General features: G+C 42.2%; 1 protein-coding gene across 10 annotated transcripts in view; it reads right to left on the bottom strand.

Annotated features, from left to right (window-relative positions):
• Nucleotides 1–25,037, bottom strand: part of FAM13A (family with sequence similarity 13 member A) — a 207,092-nt gene that overhangs the window by 30,502 nt on the left and 151,553 nt on the right. For 9 of the 10 annotated variants that reach the window (XM_034772859.1, XM_034772855.1, XM_034772858.1 and 6 more), the window contains 6 exons: nt 24,383–24,427; nt 21,160–21,339; nt 17,722–17,908; nt 12,532–12,608; nt 11,439–11,481; nt 4,811–4,961 (listed from right to left, as the gene is read on the bottom strand). In XM_034772859.1, the coding sequence (XP_034628750.1) occupies nt 4,811–4,961; nt 11,439–11,481; nt 12,532–12,608; nt 17,722–17,908; nt 21,160–21,339; nt 24,383–24,427 (683 nt within the window). The remainder of the gene's footprint in view (nt 1–4,810; nt 4,962–11,438; nt 11,482–12,531; nt 12,609–17,721; nt 17,909–21,159; nt 21,340–24,382; nt 24,428–25,037) is intronic. The other variant, XM_034772856.1, reaches the window with a different exon arrangement.

Below are 25,037 nucleotides of genomic sequence, written 5' to 3'. Positions count from 1 at the left end.
CTCCACATCTTTTTTAAAATGCGGCGCCCAGAACTGGACACAATACTCCAGCTGAGGCCTAACCAGAGCAGAGTAGAGCGGAAGAATGACTTCTCGTGTCTTGCTCACAACACACCTGTTAATGCATCCCAGAATCATGTTTGCTTTTTTTGCAACAGCATCACACTGTTGACTCATATTTAGCTTGTGGTCCACTATAACCCCTAGATCCCTTTCTGCCGTACTCCTTCCTAGACAGTCTTTTCCCATTCTGTATGTGTGAAATTGATTTTTCCTTCCTAAGTGGAGCACTTTGCATTTGTCTTTGTTAAACTTCATCCTGTTTACCTCAGCCCATTTCTCCAATTTGTCCAGATCATTTTGAATTATGACCCTGTCCTCCAAAGTAGTTGCAATCCCTCCCAGTTTGGTATCATCCGCAAACTTAATAAGCGTACTTTCTATGCCAATATCTAAGTCGTTGATGAAGATATTGAACAGAGCCGGTCCCAAAACAGACCCCTGCGGAACCCCACTCGTTACGCCTTTCCAGCAGGATTGGGAACCATTAATAACAACTCTCTGAGTACGGTTATCCAGCCAGTTATGCACCCACCTTATAGTAGCCCCATCTAATTTGTATTTGCCTAGTTTATCGATAAGAATATCATGCGAGACCGTATCAAATGCCTTACTAAAGTCTAGGTATACCACATCCACCGCTTCACCCTTATCCACAAGGCTCGTTATCCTATCAAAGAAAGCTATCAGATTGGTTTGACATGATTTGTTCTTCACAAATCCATGCTGGCTGTTCCCTATCACCTTACCACCTTCCAAGTGTTTGCATCATTAGTTGTTCTCACTATCATTTTTTCATTGTGGTAAAGGGTGAGGGAGTAGGTTTGGGGCCCAAGCTAGTAAAGTTTTGTGGTAATTTTGCAAAGCAATGTTAGACTATGAAAGCAGCAGGGTGTCCCTTCCACTCCTGGCAGTTTGATCCACAACGACTAGATTAAAATCCTTTGTGGTGGGAGCGGTTCTGGAAACGCTCTGTTTTATTTGTTGCAGGCCTGCACAGACTCACTGACTTTGCAGGCTAACCTAGCAGTCACAAACAGCCCAGTACAGAATGCATTTACAGGCAGCAGAGATGAGCTGCAGGGCCAGTGTTGCTCTTTATGAAACGCATTTTATCTGTGCCTCACCTTAGCATTTGATGCAGAAACAGCCCAGTTCACCCACTGCGAGCTCTGAGAATAAAACCCGCTCAATTTGTGTCAACTGAAGGTATCCTATAAAATCATGGCATCTCTGCAGAGCAATAGCTTCTTTTTTCAATGCCTATGGGCACCACAGTGAAATTCATTCTGGTGCAAGGGGCTGGTGCAAGACCCTCCATGCTCTAAGCCCTGAAGGGGCTGCACCAGAGTGCTTGTGCACACCCTATGTAGCACAAGACTGGTCTGTGTGCCAACTATGTGGGGATGGTCCAGGGAGGGCCCACATCAGGAGCTGCAGATTGATTTTACGCAGATCCACTGGCTCCAGCCCTTGAGAGTTTGCAGCTGCTACTCTAGCTGAATGGTAGCCCTTGTGTGTATATGGGGTGGGGTGGGGAGGATTACACCTCTCCAAACTCCTCCTGCACAGGACCCAAATAGTCAGTCTTTATGCAGACAGAACAAATGTCACCCCATGTGGGGATGACCATTCTGTGTGTGAGGGCCTGTCCATAGAGAAAGTTAATCAGCAACAACTCCACATGTAGACTAGCCCCAAATCTGACTTCATTCTAGCTGCCAACAAGTGGGCCACCTCTGTAGACTGCTTAGATCAGAGCAAGGAGCACAGAGGGGAAAGGGGGGTGTCACAGAGCTATCCATGCATTCTGAAGTCACAGCGGTCCCAAAGATGAACATTTCTAACCTGATGCTGATCTCAGGTGGGCTGGATAATTGCTACTTTGTGTCTCCACCCCCCAAAAATACTCAGTGATAACAGTCACAGTTCTAGTGAAGTGCCTCGAAGAATGCCCCGAAGGAGAGAGAGAGACTAATTTGCGTTAAGACATTGTGGTTTAAATATGATGAGATTTAGTCTGTGTGTGTAAAGGTAAGAGAACAGTAGCCATTCCCCACACAAGACTATCTTGTAGAACTGTTTTCATATCTGCTTCCCCTCAGACCTTTCCTAAGAATTTTAATTGGAGGCTGGGATACCTGGAGATGAAGGGAACCTCAGCTACTGAATTTGTGTTGACAAGCCAATTATGAGCCGCTCCACCAGAAACCTAGTGTTCTGTGGCTTCTGAATACCTAACAGTGTATACAATCAGGAGTACACAATGCTAGAATTTCACAGGCAGTCCAAACCACAACCTGAGCTGCTTTCCTAAGCCTGGCCATTTCATTGATTTTAAGGGCAGATTCTGAGCTCAGTTACACCAGAACTGAATAGAACACAAAGATAAACACTGTTATTATATTTGAATTTGGAAGATTTTGCAGTTTACCATGGAAGTGAGCAGAGCTGCAGTGCCAATTCAGAGGAAGAGGGAGGACATGCAGGCATGTACACTGCCACGTGGGTCAGACTGCCCAGATCATAAGAATAGGGGCCAGACTGTGAACCCCTTACTCATATTTGTGAGCAGTGACTTACAAGTCATCTCACAGACAAAATCTGGCTCTAGATGTGGAAATTATGTCTGAGTTTGGGCTAGCATCTTCCTCTTTTTAGCCACTGCCAGACTGATTACACGTTCATAGCTGAAATGGGTTCAAAGTTTCCTGTTCACCAAGACACAGAAGCCACCATTTTCCTGCACTCATACTGCAACTACAAAATGGTGACATTTGGAGATAACTGACCTATGTCTCACCTGCTCTGGCTGTCCCTTTTGCCAAACTCCTCTTCCATTACATATGTGTTTTAAACAGGAAGGAGGAAGAAAAACAGTCTGAAAGAAGTGCTTTTAAAAAAAAATATACACACACACACACACACACACACACCCCCCTTTCATTTTCATGAAAATGGTCCAGAGTCCCTGTGCAAGTCAGAGCATCTCCAGAAAAGTTCTTTGCATCGGAACTAAAGCTTGTATCACGAGGTGGGACAGTTTCTGGGAGCCAAGCTTACCAGTCTATTCTCCCCTTGAGGCATACATATGACTCCGTTAATGTCAATGGGAGTTATGCGCAGGCATCAAGGAAATAAAGTAATCTTTATTTCAAAAGGTTCAAGTGACAGCAGAATACACAGGGGAGATTCTTGCCTCTGTCACCTTTAAAAACACAAAAACAAGGGTATGCTTGTCCACACCCTTCAGGTTATGGCTAATTAGAATCCCAATAAAATATAATGAATCAGAGGTCTCTGGGGAGACTTCCTTGCAGTACGTGCTGCCCTTTAATCAGATGTGTTGTACATGATGATATCATCTAGGGAATTCCCAGGCTGGAGGTGGGGGTGGAGAAATTCAATGCCACTGAAGGTAGCTGGTGGCCTGACTTTGAATCAGGAGCACCCACTGCTACTGGTTTGGTCTGCCCAGCCCCACACTGTCATCACTAGTCCCTCCTACATGGACAGCAGAAGACTTGTGTCACGTAGGCTGTGGAACCAGGAACAAAGAACCTGGCCATTGTCAACATGCTGCACGGCTCACAGTTTTGTTTTTCAGAGGAGCAGATGCCTGTTACACGCTTGTCTGTCTGTCTCTCTCTTTTTAAACACTCTTTTTCTATACCAAGAGCCCCTCCCAATCCACACCTGCCAAGTTTCAGGACTAACAACAAAAGCACACTCACTCGCACACTGGAAAAAGGGATATAGACAGGAATCATAACTGATCTGATCCAAAAAGATGCTGAGCGTCTTCAACTCCTCTTGATGTCAGTGGCAGTGGAGTTGCTCAGCATCTCTCAGGATTGGGCCCAAAATGTGTAATTCAACAAATATGCATTAAAAAAAGAGTTATTTTTCTTAGCAATGTGGCCCCTTAGCATGACTGGGATAGACCAGAATGCCTGGCCATTTTGCTGACAGGAAAATGCTACTTATAGTAGGTGGCTCCCCTCCCCACAAACACGCAGCGTATATGGTGTAAATTACTCAGGAGTATGATTTCAATGTTTATTTACATGCAATGTAAACAATAAACAAACAACTCCTGCATTAATCTCTGAAAAGTGCTATACTGAAAAGATCATTGAGTGCATCTGACTATAGGTAACTCATTAACGAAGTCAGTGCAAAAAAACCTCCGGAAAATCGAACTAAGACACAGCATTAAGATATGTGAACTGCAAGCAACTTAACATCACTTTTTTACCTGGTGAATAGAATTCTACATGGAGTATAACACAGACTAGGGAAGCACTGTCCCTAAGGACCAGTAAAGGACAGGAAATAGAACAGTCTTTCTTGAACCCTGATTTTCAGATCTATGTAGGATGGGAGTGGGACGGGGTAGCACAGGGAGAAAGCAGGATATTCTTTTCTGTCTATAAAATACTCAGTTTTGCTTAAGTAGGATCCAGCTACTCACTAGCCTGGGCTGCAAAACACCATGAAAAGAATAATCCTTAATCAGAAAGGACGAATCATTGCAAGAAAGGAGCAAACCCATTCTCCCGCCTTTCCCTACGTTACAATCAGACTTGGCACCAATGCAATATTCCATTTCCAGTTTCTCCAGATTTCAGATCAAAATACATTTCCTGTTGTTTTTGGCCAGGCACTATAAGACGAAAGATACGCCCACCCCACTCATGTTCCCCTCACTCTCTCTTTCTGTGTCACACCAGCAAGCACACAACTGTACCTTCCCAGCTGTTGTCATCGCACAAGGCTGTCAAGTCCAGCCGAGGCACTTCTGAGACGAAGCTATCTTCCTGATCATCAGCGTCTTGTTTCCTCTGTAATTTGGTTTCGGGAATGCTCGGGTGCTCCTGAATCTTCATGTTCGAAATCTGCTATAATCCCAAACACACAGCAAAAAAAGAAGAAGAAAAAAGTAATGTTCAGAGGGAGGTAAAAAATACCTATAGCTGCAGCAACAAGTGTGTTCCTTTAAGCTAAAGATCAAAAACAAACAGTCCACAATGTTTCCAGCTCAGAAACTAAATTCCCTGTTCAGTGACCCCGAAATGCTAATTGGTCACTCACACTGGCAAAAACATCCGTCCATCTGCTTTCCTTGAACTTTTCCTTGTTTAGAAAGCCACAAGGAGCTCCTGAGGCTGTTTGTCCAGACAACTGCATGCAGCTGAAAAAAGCCTCGAATCATTGACTGGGAAGAACAGGGATGGAAGGGGGAAGAGAGGGTGGGTGCGTTTCCTTAAAGAAGTGAAACTCTTTGGAACATCAACAAAAATGCCGCTGTTGTTGCTAAGGCTACAGGAGCAACATGGTGTCTTTTAGAAGCAGCTGTCGCTACTCCTGAGGCAGCAGCAGCTCTGGAGAGCGAGAAGCGCAGGCCCCGTACACGAATGCTCTCATGCAGGCTGTGCAGGCTCAGATCAATTAGTGCCAGCTAAGCTGTGCTGGCTGCACATGCCCTGATTTCCTGTGGTTGTTTGCTAGCTGGGCGTGGGGAGAGCAGAACTATTTATGGAGGAGCTCTGGGCATTAAAAGCAATGTTGCGCAATTCTAAACGGCAGTAGGGTTTGGCATCGCAGCTGGAAGTAGTGCGGACCCTGGGAAAAAGCCAAAAAAATGCAGGGAAAGAGCAAGTACCCTTTTTTTTTTTTTTTTTTAAAAGCACACAACCTGCTGTCAAGTAAGTGATCCATAATTTATATCTAGCAGGAAGCAACTGCTGCTTGCTTCACTATTATTCACCCACTGAATACTACATAGGCTGCGTGTTCATGCAGAAATCACTGCTATTCTCCCACTCCAGATACACTGCAACTGTGTGTGCATAACAGCATATATGCTGTGTGCGCACACAGTGTATATCACCCTCTGATCTCCTGAATAGTTCTGTTACTATCAGACAAAGCAGAGGAGCTGTGCCTGAGGGCTGCTAACGCACAGGAATCTGAACAGTTTTGAATAATGATCTTCAGAACTACTCAGAATGGGGTGGCCAGAGAAAAGAGAAAGTAAAGCACGTATGTATGTATATACACCTATACAAACACAGAGCATTCAGAGTGGGCAGTAGTAATATACACACACACACACACACACACACACACACACACACACACACACACAGTGATAATATATACATAAACTGTTACATAATACTTGATTTCAGTAAGCATAGTTTATTCGTAACTGATAGATCATAGTGAAGTAGGTAACTGACAAGCAGAATGTTAAAAACAAACAAAAAGCTCTTCTAGCAATCCAGAGAGTGATATAGAGTAGCACAAATGATGATACTGAGAGTTTGTGTCCCCAAAAAACTTGACTCTAAGGAGAATTGTCATTGTACAGACAGTGACACTGGATCCAGCCCACACTTCAAAGCTGCACAGAACGAGCTGTCGGAATTGACACTGCATACATGCGTGTCCCTCAATCACACACAAATTTTGTGTCCTACTTACAATATTCTAAGGCGTAACAATTTTACTGTATTCAGCAAAGCAATGAATATTCTACATTTGAGAAAATTGCTCAGAGACTATGCATGATAATTTTTTTTAAAAAATCATAACCTTGATGCTGAAGATCCTGGTATTTATAAATACTGCTATGTAATGCATTTGTATAACTTTACATTTTGTTTCTCTTTTCAGTAGGTTAGCTTTTTAAAACATTAGTTAACAAAAATAAGGCAATGCTAGCTGATATTACTATGAATTAGAAACTTAACTCTCCCTAAAAAAAGAACAGGAGTACTTGTGGCACCTTAGAGACTAACAAATTTATTAGAGCATAAGCTTTCGTGGACTACAGCCCACGGATACAGACTAACACGGCTTCTACTCTGAAACTTAACTCTCCCTGTTTTACATTGCACCAAGGAAATACTCGACAGCACCAGAGTGTGTGCATCATGAGCACAAATGTCAGTTCACTACCCGATATCTTACAAGCTGCTTCCCACATGTGGACTTAAAATATTTCCTTACATTCAACAAAAGCATGTTTTGTTTTGTTTTTTTCTGAAGAGATTTAAATGATTACAGACTCCTATAACAACAGGATTCATGACAGGGCAGAAACAAACAGTGTTATCCACTCCCTAAAGGACAAACTGTACCATTTTATAATCTGCCCTTGTGTTGTCATCACACTAATTTAAGACTGAAAATCCCGCAATGAGCTTTCAAAGTGATGTAATTAATAAAAGCATCTGAGGGGAAAAACATACTAAGTTTCTACAGCAACTAGAGTATACTAAACTATTTTCTTTAGCAGCTAACAGAACATTCAGGAATAAACGGACCATTTAGAAGGCAGCAACCAGAAAATGTAATTTACCTTATTACAGAATTAACTGCTTTCCCACAACAACCTTATAATTTCATGATTCATCATGACTCTGGATACATTATATCTGCAGCAGATATAAATGTATGTTCCAGATGGGTACATTTCACCGCACCGTAAATATTTCGATTGACATAGTAACTTAATGATATGTGTTTTCCTTTGAGTTCACTTAGTTGATTGCCATATCTGAAATTCTTGCTTAAAAATGGATCTGTCCTGTTATAACAATCAGTTACTCTCAGTTCTTGAGGGCATGGGTTACTTACTCACTCATGTAGCTCCTAATACTATGAATAAACCATTAGGCATTCTGAAGAATAACGGTGGCATAAACCCAAGAGAGACAAGAAGACAGATGTGCACTAGTGTAACCTAATGCATTTGAATTAACAATCTCAACCTACAGTTTCATGGATAGTTCACTATTTTAATGACAAAAATTTTCTTTTTGGTTGTCTGATGCAACTGGCTTCCAGCCTTTTTGAAGCTGAGTTGGAAGTATAAATAGCAACAGAAAAAATGGGAAGCAGCATGCTTCAGGGGTCAATATATTACCATTCCTTACAAATCTAAAGAACTCTGTACTGATCTTACTAGCCTGAAGTCATGATATACCGTTGATACTAGTAACATTAACAACAACAAAAAAATCTTACAATGAGACACTTTGGATATGATTTTTAGAAACCGTTCGCAGCTACATTTTTTAGGAACAAATATTGTGGTTGCAAATAATTGGGATTGCAATTGATGCCACCTAGAGTTTAACTACAAGACTAAATCAATAAATCAGGTAGGCTGATATTTACATGATTTATTTGTACCTGGCAAAACTGGAGCTGCAAAATAGGTCAGGTTCTGATCCCTTTCAAAAAATCATGTCCTTTATTGAGCTGTTCATTTTAGGGATGGAAGATTACATAGGGGTAAGCAGCATATTTCAACACCATAGTTGAAATGCTGGTACTAGCCAGATACAGATCTCTCTCATTCATGGTGCTTCATGGGTAAGACAACAACAAAGCAGAGGTAACCTTTTATGCTTATTTTAACTCTGCCTGGGGAATGATGATAGTGATTATTGTTTTGGTTGCAGTAAGTGTACAAGGTGCTGTCTAAACAGAAACAAAGTCGTGATTCTTATTCTGAAGTGTGTATGACAACGTGCTCAGCCATCTCAAAATGTTAGAAAGAAACAGAAATGTCTTGGAATTGAGTTCAGAAGTCTGTATTCTACTGACAGCTGGAAGTGGATCCAAATCTCTTTTGCATGTTTTAAAGGGCTCTCTCACCCTCCCACTAACAAATTACTAGAACTGTGAAACATGGAACATCTTTCCAGAGCTGCAAGACACTATCCATTCTGTGGCTAACCCCCTGAATTATGCAAGTCTCACTGCATCTGGGGAATCATTTACAGCTCTGCATAAATGTAAAAAACTGAAGATTTTAGTGATTTAACTGGGGAGAAAATAATACCACCCAACAGGACCTCTCTGTTAGTTCATATGGCATTAAATTCCATTTATTTTACTCAACCCCTGACATGTTTCACGTGCTGCAGAGTTGAATACTGGAAATGCATTAACGGTATTATAAACATTGGCAGGTGGAAGCTAGAGGTTTTGGCAGTTGAAGCCCCCACACCCGTTTTTTAAGACCTGGGGAGATCTGGGAAGCCCTTCTAGTTTGTGGAATGAGCACATCAGCTGAATGTCAATATGATCAGCAGTTAATATGCTGAAGAACAGATTGGCATCATTACATTTCAAAGTCAACACTGAAATGAATGGGAACAGTTTACATGCCTCTGAGAGCTACTGTTTCAGGGTGTATGCAGACCCAGACAGACATCATTTACATTGGTTACATTCAGTTCCGGTTTGGAAAGCTTTCCTTTGCAACCGTAAGTGCTAGAAACTATTGTTTTTTTTTAATTAAAGTTTAGATTCTGGAGCATGTTTCTACAGCAAAGGATGGACCCTAGCAAATTCCAATGCTTCAGGAGTGCAGAATACATGGGGCTCTACATGCCTGCATCCAGGGTCCAGGGCAAACCAAAAACTGTATGAGTAACAACCAATGCCTATTCAATTATCTCAACTTGCAAGCTCCTCATATCTTCTTCAAAATCCTTATATTGGAGGTGGTGTGGGTGGGTGGAAGAGTAAGTAAAAGTCTTTCACTTATTGTGAATGAGTTGTTTGTTACAAAAGGTATGTTTTAAGCTCCCCTAAGCAACAGGCTTACAAGGCACAAGGAATGTAAAACTACCGTGAAGGAATGCAACATTTTCTTGACCTTGTAATTCCTATATAATGCGATCTCAGGGTTAATGCTGCACTTTTCTTATTGAATTTTAAGTTCTTTATAAAGGAGAAGTTCATTTTGAAACCATAATTTAGTATTCCAGATTTTTTTAAAATAAAATGAAACAAAACAAAACTAGTTTGAAATCCAAGGATCAGCTCGTAGAAGTTACTGTCCATACAGCAGGAGCTTGAAGACAGCAGCCTCTGCAGACCCCGTGTCCTCTCCCACACAGAATGGAGAGGTTGCAGGCTCTACTCCTGTGCCCCCATAAATGTGCTAGCCAGCCCAGCTGAGCCAACGTGGAGTGATCTGTACCTGGTGCAGGGCTCTCACAGATTGTTTCCCTCCCTGGAGCCCAGGGGGAACTGGGGACTAGACTGTGCATTTCTGAGTCACAACGTGAACTCTGGACAAGCTGAGAGCTTGTGGCAAAGCTACAAATTGAGCCTTAAGGCAATGCCACCTCCCTCACTGAAAATACGGCCTGCATAACCTCTGTAGCAACGTCCCCTGACAGGGCCATGCTGAGCCAATGATTCATCATTTTCAGACAATCACTTCCGGTTCTCCCTACCCTTCCTGCTTCTGGAGAGTGACACTGCTGGAAATCAAAGGGTCTAACAACATCAAAAAAAGAGCAGCAACTATTTTTAAACAGCACGAAGAGATGGGTTTAAAAATATCAGCTGCAATACCCCTCTCAACCTCCAACCCGTCACGTGGAATACAGATAGCCCTTGTCCACAATAGCCTTTTCTTTTCCCAGTCCCTCTTAAAATCTCTCTCTGCCACTGGTGCAGCTCCACCAATGGTAGTAACTAAAGGGGCGCTGGTGCAGATAATTCTCCAGTGGCATTTTAACTGCTGTGCTGTCTAGACCTGCTGAGCAGTGCTAACTGAACCAGTGATTAAAATGCCGGCAGCCCTACTTACGCTGGCACTCCTTTTATGGCACTTACCGGCAGCGCTGCACTCGTCGTATTGCAACTTTAAGGGGAAAAAAGTCTTGTGCAGGCACAACCACAGGAAAAGAAATGTGGCGTAAAAAGATGGCATGAATGCTTTTCAGGTCATAACTCCAATTAAACCATATCTAGCTGGCTTCTCAGGGTACGTTTCTTAGAATAGTTACAGAGACACTGGCAAGAAGCCACGGTGAAAAATGATTAGCATAGGGCAGAAACAGACCCTTCTAAATAAGCAATTCCCTCCCTCAAGTCACCATTCCCAAGAGAGAAAGGGGGAAAAAAATTAATTTGCATCAGACATGAAAATTTATCCACCAAGATTAGGAAACCACAATGGGAAGTCATATATAAAAGACCAAAATTATTTCACAAAAAAACAGGAGAGACAAAGTTAATCTCAGTACACGGTGAACTAATCAGTCACATGCCCTGCTCACTAGGATCTTTATGGAACTCAATGTCAAACTGCTGACTTCAGTGACTTTTGTTTTTTTGATAAGTAGGGGTTACAGGGAAAGGAACAGATGTTAAGCCTCATTGTTCAATTATATCCAGGAGAAAAACAAAGCAAACTTCATTTTGGAAGTCAGGGCACTGCCTCAGAGTTACAACATTTCATTTGAAGCATTTACCTTCCTGACCGGCTAGTTCTATAAAATTCAACTTTGCTATTCGTTTTGCTCAGGACCAAATCTCAAAAATATGAAGATACCAACCTGTGAGTGCCTGAAAAACACATCGTCATTTTCATTTTCTTTGCTATTAAAAAAAAAATGAAACAAAAATAAACCAGACTGTCTCATAGTGAAAGCAAACAAACTTTTGTACCCTCCACTTTTTATACTTTGGCTACCATTGCCAATACCATCTCTTTTAAAAGGGTTGGAGTGTGCTTGCTATTGCTTGTAAATACAGTAAATATGTGATACTCAGTGTCACAGCACTCTAAGCTACTATCCCATCCATTTTGCTTCCTCTTAGAAGCTATTTGTGGAAAATATAATATAATTAAATTCTGCTGCCCTTAATCCAAACAAATTCACATCTCCCAACTACAGCGATGGAGTAAAATTCTCCTTACTCAAGCAAAGCTGAGTGATTGGGCTCTCTGGGGGAGGAAAATGAAGTGCAGAAAGGGGGGTTGGGCTCCCCAAACTTGGGGCCAGGGAGTGGGCTAAAGTGCATCAGCTGCCCTTCTGCAGCAGTTGTCTTGGGGTGTGTGTTGGAGTTTACAGTACCCATGAAAACACAGATCCTGGGGCCCTTCTCCTTACCTGCCCATCTCCCTACCCTCCATGCTATTCTGTGTGGCATGGGGGCCGAGCCCCTTTTTGGTATACAAGAGAGGGCTGAGGCCTTCCTGCAGAGCCTCTCTACACAAGTCCAATGTGGGGCTGTGGTGATGAAGCCCCTCTGCAACAAACTGAACGTCACCCCCATGGACTACTGAAGGTCTGTCTGTACAGCAGATGGGAGCATGCTTGCCAGCGCAGGGAGACAAACAAGCTAGCCCTGCTCGAGCTAGCACACTAAAAGTAGCAGCGTAGCCACGGTAACGGGTGGCTCAGGCTAGTGCCCGAGTACACACCCACCCAGCACCTCTGCATACCCATGGGGTGGCTAGCCCGAGCTAGCACATTACCCACGCTACAGTGTTATTTTTAGCAAGCTAGCTTGAGCAGAACTAGCAAGCGTCCGTCTGCTTGCCCTGGGAAGCACCTCCCAGCTGCAGTGTGGACGTACCCTAAGAAACAACAATCACATCACATAGAGCCACTTGGAGAGCAAAACGTAAGTTATAAAAGTCACCTTTCGTCAGACAAAACCTCCATGTCATCAGGTCCTGCTCTGGCTATTGGCCTTGAGGAGCTAAAGCTTTCCATACTCTGTAACACAGCAAATTTTAAAGACAATAAGTTAGATAAAAGGAATAATAATGCTGGAGGCCATTACAACATCGTATCCAAACCAAGTACTACATAGAACAAGGGGACAATCACGGGTCTTTCATAGAATTACAATTTAAAAAAGCATGCTTCACTATCCATTTCCTGCACTAAAAACAACAGCATGGCACTAAAACAAGTGCCCGTCACCAGAAGCCCTTAAAGTGTTTCGCAAAGAACAGCTTGTGAGGCTAGGATTCTTGTCCCCATTTAACAGACTGGAAAAAAGAATAAGAGAAGGGCAAATCTCTTAACAAGCTGTGAAAGAGCTGGTAACAAAATCCAAGACACCTGTCACCAGCCAATCCTATGCTTTACTCACTAAATCACATTCATATCAAGAATTTTAAGGTGAAAGCAACCAAAGTAATAGAGTTGCCTCAAAACACATTTTAACGACAGCACAGTTTGTGTTTGACTCAGGAAGAATTATAAAGTGCCTCTTCTTGAAAGAGGAAGAGACTAAGGATGAAAAATGATTACTGTATACATGGAGGTTACGTAAACTACAACAACATGTATACAGGACAATCACTTACAGAATCTTGATTTGAAGTTTGCTCTGGTCATCAGCTATAAGGAACATTAATGATGTCGTTCATCTCAAGCTTGAAAAATTATGAAAAGAATCTGAACTCTGATCTACCCTGGTTCGCTTGTGTAAAAAAGGCTTATAAATGACCTGTGTCAGTTTTATAGACATGATTTCATTAGACACTGGTAATCCCAGCCACTGACCATAAGTCTGTTTGCATCTCTTACCAGTCTCCAAGCTAAATTCTAAAAGGTGCACAAAAAAAAAAAAAACGGACAAAAAATGGGTGCACAAAAAGACCCACATTTGGACACACAGCACATATAGAGGCATGGCATATGCAAATGGCTAATTATGAACACAAGATACAAATGTCAGATTTTACAGATGTAACTGATGTGAAAATCTAACTCAATTTGAATGAATCAGAATTTTTTTTAACCTTCTATCACACAAGGTCAAGTCACATACTCTATACTTGTAAGCAACACACGTAGTTCACTTTCTTTCTGCTGAATATATCTCACCTCTATAGTGTCTATAAAAACAGATAAATGAGAGGGACTGGGGAAAGCAGACATATGTGAGCAAGTCCTGTACACACTTGAGTGTCTGCTTATTGAAAATTGTTTTCCTACTGAGTTTCTTTCAAACTGGAAGCATGTTTCAAAATCGCCTACAGTCTCTTACTAGATACGTTGAATATGGCCATTTCGTGCATGCGAGTACAATTTTTCAGTTATTTGGCTATGTCTCCTTCCTGGAAGGCAGCCTTCAGTGGTTTGAAATAGAAGAAAAAGCCCTCTGTCAGTGCATCAGAGTGCAGTTCCTGAACAAGACTACATGAGAACAGAATTCCCAGAGCACTCGGAGACATTCATGATGTGGAACTCCCTTCTCTTTAAAATCCAAGCAGATGTGTTCTTTTGGCTACACGATTCCATCAGCACAGTCTAGTTATGCTTCAGCATTGCCTTAGGAGCCTCTTCAAGATGACCAGGCATAAAAATGACATCAGAATTTTAGCAGTTTAAATAAAAACGGGGCATAACAAGTTTTAATGTTTATTATTTGTTTTTGCTTAGGAGGGTTAATTGAAGAGGATTTCTCTTTGACTGTCCCTTCACACTCTGGGTCAGATGCTACTGAGCAGATAAGACAAGAGTTCCCACACAATTTCCTACTAATCACTTCAAGCTTCACTGATGGGGTGGGAAGAGTTAAGAGAAAATGAGAAAGAGGATGTTGTCTGAGTGCTCCTGGAGCAGAAACGGTCTCCTAGGGCTTTTCTACAGAGGAAAGTTATATCAGGATAAGCTAAGGTAGGATCTTAAATCTGTATAGTTATACCAGTGCAGTATAACCACTCGTGTGGACACCCTAATTCTGGTATAAGAGTACCTTTTTCGGTTTACCTTACATCATTTGGAAAAGGGTTTATGGTAAACTGAAAAAAAGTCACTCATATACCAGAATAAGAGCATCCACATGGGAGGTTATACTGGTATATCTATCTAGAATGATATAACTGGACAACAGTGTTTAGACAAGGCCGTCGTATGTATCTATACTTCACCAAGAACAATAGGGCCTTCATCCTGGCTGGGTCTCTGGGGACTACTGCAATAAAAATAGGAAATAAATTACATTCGTAAAAGAGAGTTCAGTCGCTATGCCAGCTCAAGCTGCATCTTAGGGTCCACAGGAGCAGGAACTTACGAGTATATGTGCGTGCTCTGTGTACGATGGGAGATGCAGTTCTCCTACCTATTTTCCAAGCAAGTTCCTGGGCAATGTCCTGTTGGCAGAGGCTGCCTCTCTACAGCTGCATCCTATACTATGTGTATTTTGTGCATTCTGACTTGTGCTTTCCTTAAACGGTCAGAAATATTCCTCCTGTTTCCATTTGACAGTTCCACTGAGATGCACTTTCAGCCACACCACATGAGGTGACAACATGCCTGGCCACGTCTCATAGGCATGCTCCAGGTAGGGTCTGTGCAGCCAGTGTACGAATCCTGATCTCCAGCAGCTCCAAAGTTCAGAGAAGGGCCACAAAAGGGAAATGTGTAAGAGACAGATTATAGGCAATGCAATTTGATGACCCTTCATTTGAGAGTGGCTAGAGCAGTGGTCACCAACTGGTCGATCGCGATCGACTGGTCGATCCTAGAGGACCTCCCAGTCGATTGTGTTCTCTGGTGATGCAGCATGGCTGCCGCTAAGACAGACTCCCTACCCTGGCCCCATGCCGCTCCTGGAAGCGGCCAGCGCAGGCCCAGGGGCAGGGGTCTCCCTCTGCACGCTGCTCCTGCCTGCAAGCACCACACTGCGAACCCCTGGGCCCCAGCCCAGAGCCTGCACTCCCCTCCCGAACTCCAACCCCAACCCCCTGCCTCAGCCTGGTGAAAGTGAGTGAGGGTGGGGGAGAGCGGGCAGGGCCTCGGGGAAGGGGCAGGGTAACTCCTGGGTTGCCCTTAGATTCAAAAAGTGATCTTGGGCGTAAAAAGGTTGGAGACCACTAGGTTAGAGCCTCACCAACCCCTCAACCCCAAGGTATTCAGTCAAGTAGGTATTTTGGCAGTTTTTCCTTCTTAAAGGCCACATTCTGGGCCAGATTCTCATTTACACTTCACTCTGGAAGAGTGAAAGGGCCCGAATGGGGACATCAGTGTAATGTCCTCCCACTTTCAGGCCGCTTTACACTGCCAGAGTGGTATTAAGGGGCCTTAGTGTAAAAGCAAATCAGGCTCTGAGTGGCACTTCAGTGGAAGCTGCACATGTGTCTCCAGAGCCAGGACATGGCCCCACATCTGCAGAAACTAATTTGCTTTACATTTATTTAAAAGAAAAAGAGAAATACTTCCAATGTTTGTGGACGGTCATCATGCCACCCATTAACGCAGTAATGGGAAGCAGAAGAAGAATCCCCCACTAAAGAAAATGATGCGGTCTTCTCCATTAGAGAGGAGGAAAGGAGGCAACTGCACATACTGTCCCACAGGGACGCTACTGCACGTCAGTACTTGCCGCCAGAGGGCAGTTAGCTCTGCTCTGGCCAATTACTTTGGAATTGTAAGTACAATTGTAAGTACAAGAGGGTCGTTTTTGGACGGGGGAGGCTCCTTGCATGTTCCCCACCTCCGGAACACCAACAAAAGAGCCACTTGTACTCTTGGCCCAAACGCTGAAATCTGTCTCGTGTAGCAGTTCTAAGGGTGCAGACATTAAATGTCTATTATATGCGATAGGCTATTGATGCTTCGTGCTGAATCTAATACATGGAGCCTATGATTTCTCAGTTTCTTTCCTTCATTTTATCAATACCATTTCTATCTAGCACACAAAAGAACCCAACTCATTCTCTCATTGGTATCTGTGTACATTTCAGACTGATAAATAACCACGGTTGTGTAATCTAAAACAAGTGTGCCAGAACACGATGTACTTTTTCAAAACAAACCTATCACATTTCACAGGCACTCACCTATAGGAGACTTTGGAACTCAATCAACAGAGAAAATATTCCACAGATGGCAAAGCCTACTCTTTTCTCAGGGTATTGTAATGCTACCAATGGTGATAAAAGTTTGTGATGTGCCAGGTATCATATGGCATTGCATGCCTGTCTTTATCAAGGGCCCAAGTTGAAAGACACTGTAGGTTCTAACTGCTAACACAACATTTGGTGCCTGTGTTGGCTACAGGGGGAAGGAGATGTTGCATCAGCAATTTTTGCGGTTTGTCACTGTGGGCAAACTGTCTTCTACTGGGAAGGTCAAACAGGGATCACAAACATGCTGTGATTCAAAACAAAAACACTGCACAGTTTAAACCCGTGTCTTCTATAGGCTGTGGTACATTGCAAACATAACTGGTGCATTTTCAGTCAAAAGGTGTGATGTATCTAGATTGATCAGTTTTCATCCTAAAGGACTTCAAAGCATTTTGCAGAGTGTATGCATACAGCACCACTGAAATGCAGCCACTGCTGGGAGGAAGGGCAACCACCAAACTCACCCACTGATAATGACCCTGGCACTCACTCACTACAAACAACACACTGATGAGCTACATTGTGATGGAAAACTATCGGACAGAATTCAAAAAGAGAAACCCCCCTCACACCAGCTGATGGTCCAACCTGTGAGGTGCTGAACAGTCAAATCCTACTAAACTCTTGCAGGGTTGGGGACAAATTTCACCTCCTTACTCTATTTTTGAAACCATATTGTTTTGCTTTATTAAAAACAAAAATAGCTACGTGTAGACTAAGAGGGTCAAAGTGTGAATTTGGCCCTTCTGTAATCACAATGCACTTGTTAAGAGTGTAGGGCCCGATTCTCCATGGCCCTAACCAGCCATTTACATCTGTGCAAAGTGCAAGTGATTACAGCTGTGTAAATGGCGACACAAGGTACAAGGCAGTGGAAAAGCGTGATGCTTGCTTGCGAGTGGGATATTCTTTCCCAACATGACACTGACCCTCTCTGCAAGTGGTATGGCATATTCACTTACCACAGGGCTATCCTGGTTATCGTTAAGCTCAGAAAGTTTAGTGCTGGATTTCTGCCGTTTTGGTTTATTCCTTTCTCCAATATACCCGGAGTTGTTTTCTTGTAATTTTTCTACTTCCTGAGGAGTCAGAATACAATCTTCAAGGTTTCCGAATCCAGAAGGAATGTTTTCTTTGTTGATGACCTCTCTGAGGAAGGAAAATTACATTGCAACAAAACTGTTTTTTAAAAACACAATCCTATTGCATTTATGCTACTGGCAGAGAAATGCATTATACTGACTGGTGCAGTTCTGGAATTGTCTCTTAAACCCCATCTGCATTTCATCCTATTGCAAGAAACACAACACAAGCTGCGACATCCTAAATCGCAACAAGGAATTAAAAACAGGTGAACTACATCGCATGAGAAAACATGGTGATCAACACTGGGGACCTGATCCAACTCCCACCAAAGTCGGTGGAAAGAATGGATCAGCTCCTGGATGTACTAGTTATTTTTATAAGGTTATGTGAGCTAATTTTCCCAGAGACAAATGTTTGGGTTTTTTTTTAGCAACTAACAACTTGTAATAATTTCCGGTATAAATTGAAAGCAGAATTTGGGCATGGCTCCCAAACCTACTGTAACTCAGCCCTTTACCCAAGTTTGCAGGGTAAGAATACATGAGGCATTTCCATTGCACACTCTTTTTTTTTTTTTTTTTTTTTTGGGGGGGGGGGGGGGGTGAGGGTGAGGGAGTGGTCAGTAACAGAGACCGGGATGGGAATGAAAGTGCCTCATCAACAATAACTGCAATGCTGTGATAGAGAACTGTGTGATTTGTTGTGCTGCATGGAAATGTGTTAGCTTGCTTAAATGCTTCTTATCTGACACTATGATAAATTCCTGTTTGTCTAGTCAGATCTGTGTGTTTTCCAGAAATGTCATCTCTATGCTCATCTTTGCCTCCTTGCTTAGGAGGGTGGAAATCTTCTGCTAGCTCCCTTTCCCTGCAGTCATTCTTCTGCAGTGCCACTCCTCTGCCCTCTTTAATAGGTGTTTTTTCTATTATGTGCAATAATAGAGGCACTTTCAAAAATACATACATCACTGTATTTCTTCTATTTGTATATCGATACGCATTTCCTTCCTCCCAACCTCTATGCTCCCTTAGGCTAAAAGCCAGAGAGGGAAGGCTGGAATGGAGGATAACAGTTGTACACATCCACAGCAGTTTTGTACAGAGAGGCACAAGGCTCAAGCTCTGTTTTCAGGAACATCCGTGAAGTTGCTTTAGAGTGGCACTGGTGTAAATGAGAGAGGAGAATCTGACCCCGAAGTGTTTGGCTAGTCCTTATGAGGGAGAAAGTATTCAGATTTTTAAAAAATGCTCTAGTTATTTTCTAGGTCACAAGTCATTTCTATGTTTTGTCTCTGGAAAAGGGAGATGACAGGCTTTATCCAGAGATTGATAATTCTCTATCAGACCCATTTAACTTTCTGCAATTGTTATTTTTAAACCACTGAGATGTGATTCATTACATTTAGACGGTAGGTCATGTGGTGTGCAAAATATTTATGGCATAAACATATGCATAGGCTTACATTATCCCAGCTGTATGCTGCCACTGTATTGTGTAGCACCATGGGTCTTCTTTAGATCTGTGTCCAGACAGCAAAGAGATAAAGCCAGCCAAAATCAAAAAGGTCTCAAATGAAATTTTCAGTTTTCCACAATTTCCCATAACAGATCCCAGGACAATTTATCCCTCTGAAACCATAGAAATGACCTGATTTCTCAGTGCCATTAAGTTAGGACTTTTGATTTGCTTTAAATTAATGTCTGGGGCTTTGGGGTCAATCCAGTACTGAAGAGTTAGCAGCTAAATGGGCTAGAAAGCACTAACGGCAAATATACAATGCAATGCAGAGGCTGTGCAGAAAAAACTGCAGTGCTATATATGCCGCCAAACACGTACACTAGCCTGCCTCTGACCTACTTACCTGACAAGCCAGTCAGAAATGCTTTTATTGAAGTTACATTTCTCTGCTATGCTAACATTCCACATTTACCCTAAGTCGTGGTGTATTCTCCATCACTGACCATTTTTAAATCAAGACTGGATGTTTTTCTAGAAGACATGCACTAGGAATTATTTTAGGGAAGTTCTATGGCCTGTATTATACACAATGATGAACACAATGGTCCCTTCTGGCCTTGGAATCTATGAATCTATATTCCTGGATGTCGAGTAGCATGGATTACAATTTTTGAGCCTGGGTGCCTAAGTTAGGCCCCCTAAATAAAAGTGGCTTGATTTTAAAAGATACTAATGCCTGTAGCTCCAGTAAGTTTGTTGGTGTTCAGCAGCTCTAAAAATAAGGTAATTTTTATAAAGGCACCTGTAACATGTATTTAAGAGCCTAACTTTAGGCCCTCAATTATGCAAACACTTATGCACATGCTTAACTTTAAAATGACTACTCATATGTTTAATGTTAAACAGACGCGTAGATGTTTGAAAGATCAGGGCCTCACTTTAAAAATGTTGGTCATAGTATACAGTTGTACTCAGTTACTGCCCTACCAAAAAAAAGAAATATTTCAATTTCCCCTCACATACCCATACTACATATTATTGGGATTAAGTCTTCTATATATGTATTTTGCAACAGTTTAGACAGTGCAAACATCTTGCCCATTTAAAAATACTTTTTATTTGCTAAAAGTAGGGAAAGGTTACATTTTCCCTCCCAGTAAAAAAATCCTTAGATCTGTGCGTGAACACCACCTCTATTCAGCATGCAATGGTGACACATCTGTATTATATGCTGTACGTTATCAGTAGGAATACTATGTATGACTAATCCTTGAGAGGCATTTAAAAAAAGCTGTCTCAAAAATACTGTTTATTTGTCTTATAACCATTTAGACAATAATGGTTTATTTTTTATTAATAAAAGGGGCACGTTCTTCTCTCAAATGCACACACGGAGCACTGCAAAATCTGAACAGAAGCTGTCTTTCTACATGTGAAACTAGAATTTGGTCCAAATTTTGTAGCTGTTTTGTTATACAAAAGGATTTGAAAGGGTTATTTTTTGTCCAGTATTAAGTTACAAATGCCCAAACTGATTTTTTTTTTTAGGAGTGTTACTGTTTCCAGATACATACAATTAAAACAAAAACTGAACACTACTTTTAGGCTGACCCCTTCAGCCCATTCCGCTGTGTAACGACTCCAAATCAAGGCCCTGGTTCTGCAGTTCAGAGCTCCAAGTAAGTCAGTGGAGCCTGGCACAGGTGCAGCAGTCACTCCGTATGCGCTCAGTTGCAGAACTGGGGCCAAGGCCTGTAATAACGGAACTACTGACGGAGTCTTGCCTATTTAATGGGTGTGATTATGATGCTATCAACTAAATATAATTTTTAAAGGAAAAGAAATCATGAACATACACGTCTCTGTTTCGTCGGCCTTCATCCTGTTCTTTGTGATGCCGCCTCCTCTGCCTGGTGGATACATTTGAAGAGGCTGACGATGTTCCTGATTCGGAGTCCTCTGAACTCTGCCCACCTGAGCCATGAGCATCAAAGAGATGCTGTTCCACTGCTGAGCGGATCGTCTTCTCTAAGTATCTGTCAAGATGAAAAATAAGGTCAATTAAACTTACAAACTTACCTGGAAACCTCTCCCTTTTTAAAAGTCACAATTTTGTAATAACTGCAGTAGTGTCTAAAACATGCTAAGGATGGTACAGATGCATGGCAACACATCAGCTAAATTGTTCAGATGTGAGTGACTAAAATGGGGCACCTAGAGCAAAGTGACCCAATTTTCAGAAGCGCTGAGCACTCTCGGCTCCCATTACCATCAACGGCTGTTAGGGCCGCTCAATACTTCTGTAAATGAGTCCATTTCTATGTAGGTGCCTAACTGGAGCCCCCCAAATTAACAGACCCTAGCATGAAGAGCTTTAATTTGAAACGAGAATTTAAGATTCAAGTGATTAGACAATCCATACTAAGGCTAGGTCCACACTACCCGCCTGATTCGGCGGACAGAGATCGACCTTCTGGGATCGATTTATCACGTCTCATCTGGACGCGATAAATTAATCCCAGAAGCGCTCCCTCGTCGACTGCGCAACTCATGTTCGCCGAGAGGAGGAAGCGCTGTCGACGGGGGAGCTTGCCTGCGCCGTGTGGACCTGCAGTAAGTAAACTTAGTTCGATCTAGGAAACGTCGACTTCAGCTACGCTATTCTTGTAGCTGAAGTTGCGTTTCCTAGATCGATCCCCCGCCCCAGTGTGGACCAAGCCTAAGATAACAGGGTCTACAGTTTTTTAGTGGGTTTTAAAATTCACTCCCATTTCTGGGGAGGGAGGGGGGAAAACTGGGGGTGGTGGTGGAAAGAGGAATACAACATGGGAAAAACAAGAATCACCTCATGCTGGGTGACCCACGACAAACAAACCCAGGGTAGGGGGGTTGCTTTAGGTTTGGGTAGCTGGTGCATGCATGATTCAAATATGCACAAACGGCCCTGCATCATCCCTTCTCTCACCTGCTCTTCATGTACTGACCCACACTGCAGGTGGAGTGGTGTGTATGGGTGGGGAACAACACTTCTCACAGCTCCCTGGTGCACTGGCAGAATGTTCCTGCTGCACCTCCCCTTCCGATGGTGCAGTGCACTCCCCTCACTGCACCTAACCAGCATTGTTGGCCTGGATAATGTGAGGCTAGGGCTATATGTCTCCTCTTTAACTTGCCCCCGTCCTTTTGGGGTGACTGACTCCCAGAGGAGCTAGGAGGGAGCAGTCCCTTGTGACAGAGTGCACAGGCTGCAACTGTGATTGGCCCCTGTGAAAGGCCTGCCAGAAGGAAAGGCTCTTTGAAGTAAGGACCTTAAGTGACCTATAGATAAAGGCCATGAACGTGTGTGCAGCAAGTTCTTTAATAAATGTACATTAAGGGCATGCTGTTGAAAGCGTGGTTAGACAAGTTATCAGAGTGAATGCTATTCATATTTACACATCATATAGCTCCGCCATCACCGACTAAGGGGGAGATTTTCAAAGGCACAAAGGGCACTGAAATGGAACCTGGGTACCCAACTGTTCATTGTGCCTTTGCCCATCTCCTCCTAAAGACACAGAAGTCATTCTAACATTTGCACATCTTTCAACAGAAATCATGCCAATAATCAATTCAAAGGAGGCCCATTTTCATTTCGGTAATATTCTTTTAGCTATAATTGCTGCTCTGAAATGTATCTTTTTATGTGAACTGGTTATTCACTGTATTTTTTTTTACATGGCCACCTATAAAACTCAAGGAATCCACTCTTATTTAAACTAGATTATGGCATTCAATACTCTCCCTGTTTGTTCACAAGAACAGAGCAGTCAGATAGAACATCTGGATGGTACAACCTCTCTTTGTAACAAAACAAAGCCAGTAGGTCAAATCTGACAATGCCCAGCAGCTTTTCCAGTGCTCAGGTGAAACAATATTATATAAGAAATGGTAGCACCTGTGAGAATGATGAGTGACTACCTTCTCACAAGTATGTCGACCACCCAGTAGGGCAACTCATCATAAACTTTACTTGGTTCTATTTATATTTTATATATAAATAAATGTCCAATTCTGATCTCATGCTGTTTTAACCCTGCTGCAACTTCACTGATTTCAATGGAACGACTCCTGTTTGATTCTGGTGTGAGATTGGAATCAGAACTACTGTGAGCAACAGAGCTTTTATTCACTTCAGTATAGTGATGGAGTCACTGTAGTGACACCAGAGATAAGGCTGTGAGACTGTTTCCCTTATAAACCTAATTGAATCCTCCCATTCTCACTTTGTGGAAAAAAAGTTCCTTTTTCCTTGAAATTTCTTCTGCTTATTTTTGGGCAGGAGGAGGGTTTGGAGGTAAAGACTGAGATAAATCAGACAAACATTTTTGATACATGACAGTTTGAAAAAAGGAATTTCTCTCCCTGTCCCCTCGATATTTTGAAAAGTCATATGTTCTCTGGAACATCATGGCTTACAAAAGGCTTGATTAGAAACTCCAGATTTGTTTTATTCATTCATGTTCAATTACATTTGGTGCACAAAAATGATTTCTTGAGAGAATCTGATAGTTAATTTTGAATGTGTTAGCTATGAATGTGAACCTCTACATGGGCCACAAGGCCACTGAAGAGTTTATAAACTTGTTGCTAACTATTATGTTAGCTGAGTTTGTAAACCCTCAAAAAAAAAAAAAAAATTAGCAATATCATAAAAGTGTATTTTAACTTTGCTAAATGAATGTGTGTGCGTACGCATGTATGTGTGTAAAATATATGGGCAAGAATAAGTTCATATGCCAAAATTTGGGACTTGAATGTCAGGCAGGTAAGGAGACTCTTTACAGCACAGCGAGGTTGTGCTTCTTGAAATCTCTGTGGTTACATAACCGTAACATCCCATGGGTGTGGGAAAAAAGCAAGGAACTATGACACCCAGGCACTTATTTGAGAGGAAGTGGTTTATGATCACTATACACAATGCACTTTTCTTTGGACAGCACTAGGCTATTACCGAAAAATAAGCGAACAACATTTTTAAAAGCTTAAATAGATAACAAATGATAGCAACAAAACTTAAAAATAAACAGAGTCACTTACTCTCCAGTCGTAGGAATGTTACTGCTCACTTGGGATACATGGGCACTGTGGAAAGGGAAGAAAGATCTAATTACCAAAGTACTGTCAAGGTACACCTGAAGGAGAACATTGGCTTTTCTTAGACACTCCACCATCTACTAAATTAATTAAAGGTATGATCTGTCAGCAGGAATTCATGTCCTAGAATTACATACGCACATGACAAGCTTCTGACCCCAACAGAATTTTGACTCACGCTATTAGAACGGACATTTGTAAAAGGCTCGTACACTCAGAATTGGATTGCTTGTCATTTACTACCAAGAGACTGCAGTAAAAAGGAAGGTATATTAGCGATAGCACATTATGATTCTTCTCTGCCTGAATATTCTGCAGCTGTAGATCACACTTAGTTTAATTGAATGAGCTCTGTTCTTTTGAGTCAAGATTTCAAAACGTACACACTATAAACTGACTTAACATTTAACAAGTTTTAAACTACTCATCAGGAAAGAGGCAAAACCTATTTCCTCTTCACAGATTCCCCTTCCCCAACTCCCTGTTTTTCATGTCCTTGGCTCCCTCTCCACTTTTTTTTTTTTTTTTTTGTTTAAAGTATATTTTCTGTCCTCTCTGTTTGCCTCTCAGTCTAACTCCAGGCTCAGGAAGAGGTAAA

The sequence above is a fragment of the Trachemys scripta genome, chromosome 5 (assembly GCF_013100865.1).
Source record: "Trachemys scripta elegans isolate TJP31775 chromosome 5, CAS_Tse_1.0, whole genome shotgun sequence".
Lineage (NCBI taxonomy): Eukaryota > Metazoa > Chordata > Testudines > Emydidae > Trachemys > Trachemys scripta.
Note: the sequence above shows the minus strand (reverse complement) of the source record. Positions and strands in the feature narration are given on the sequence as shown.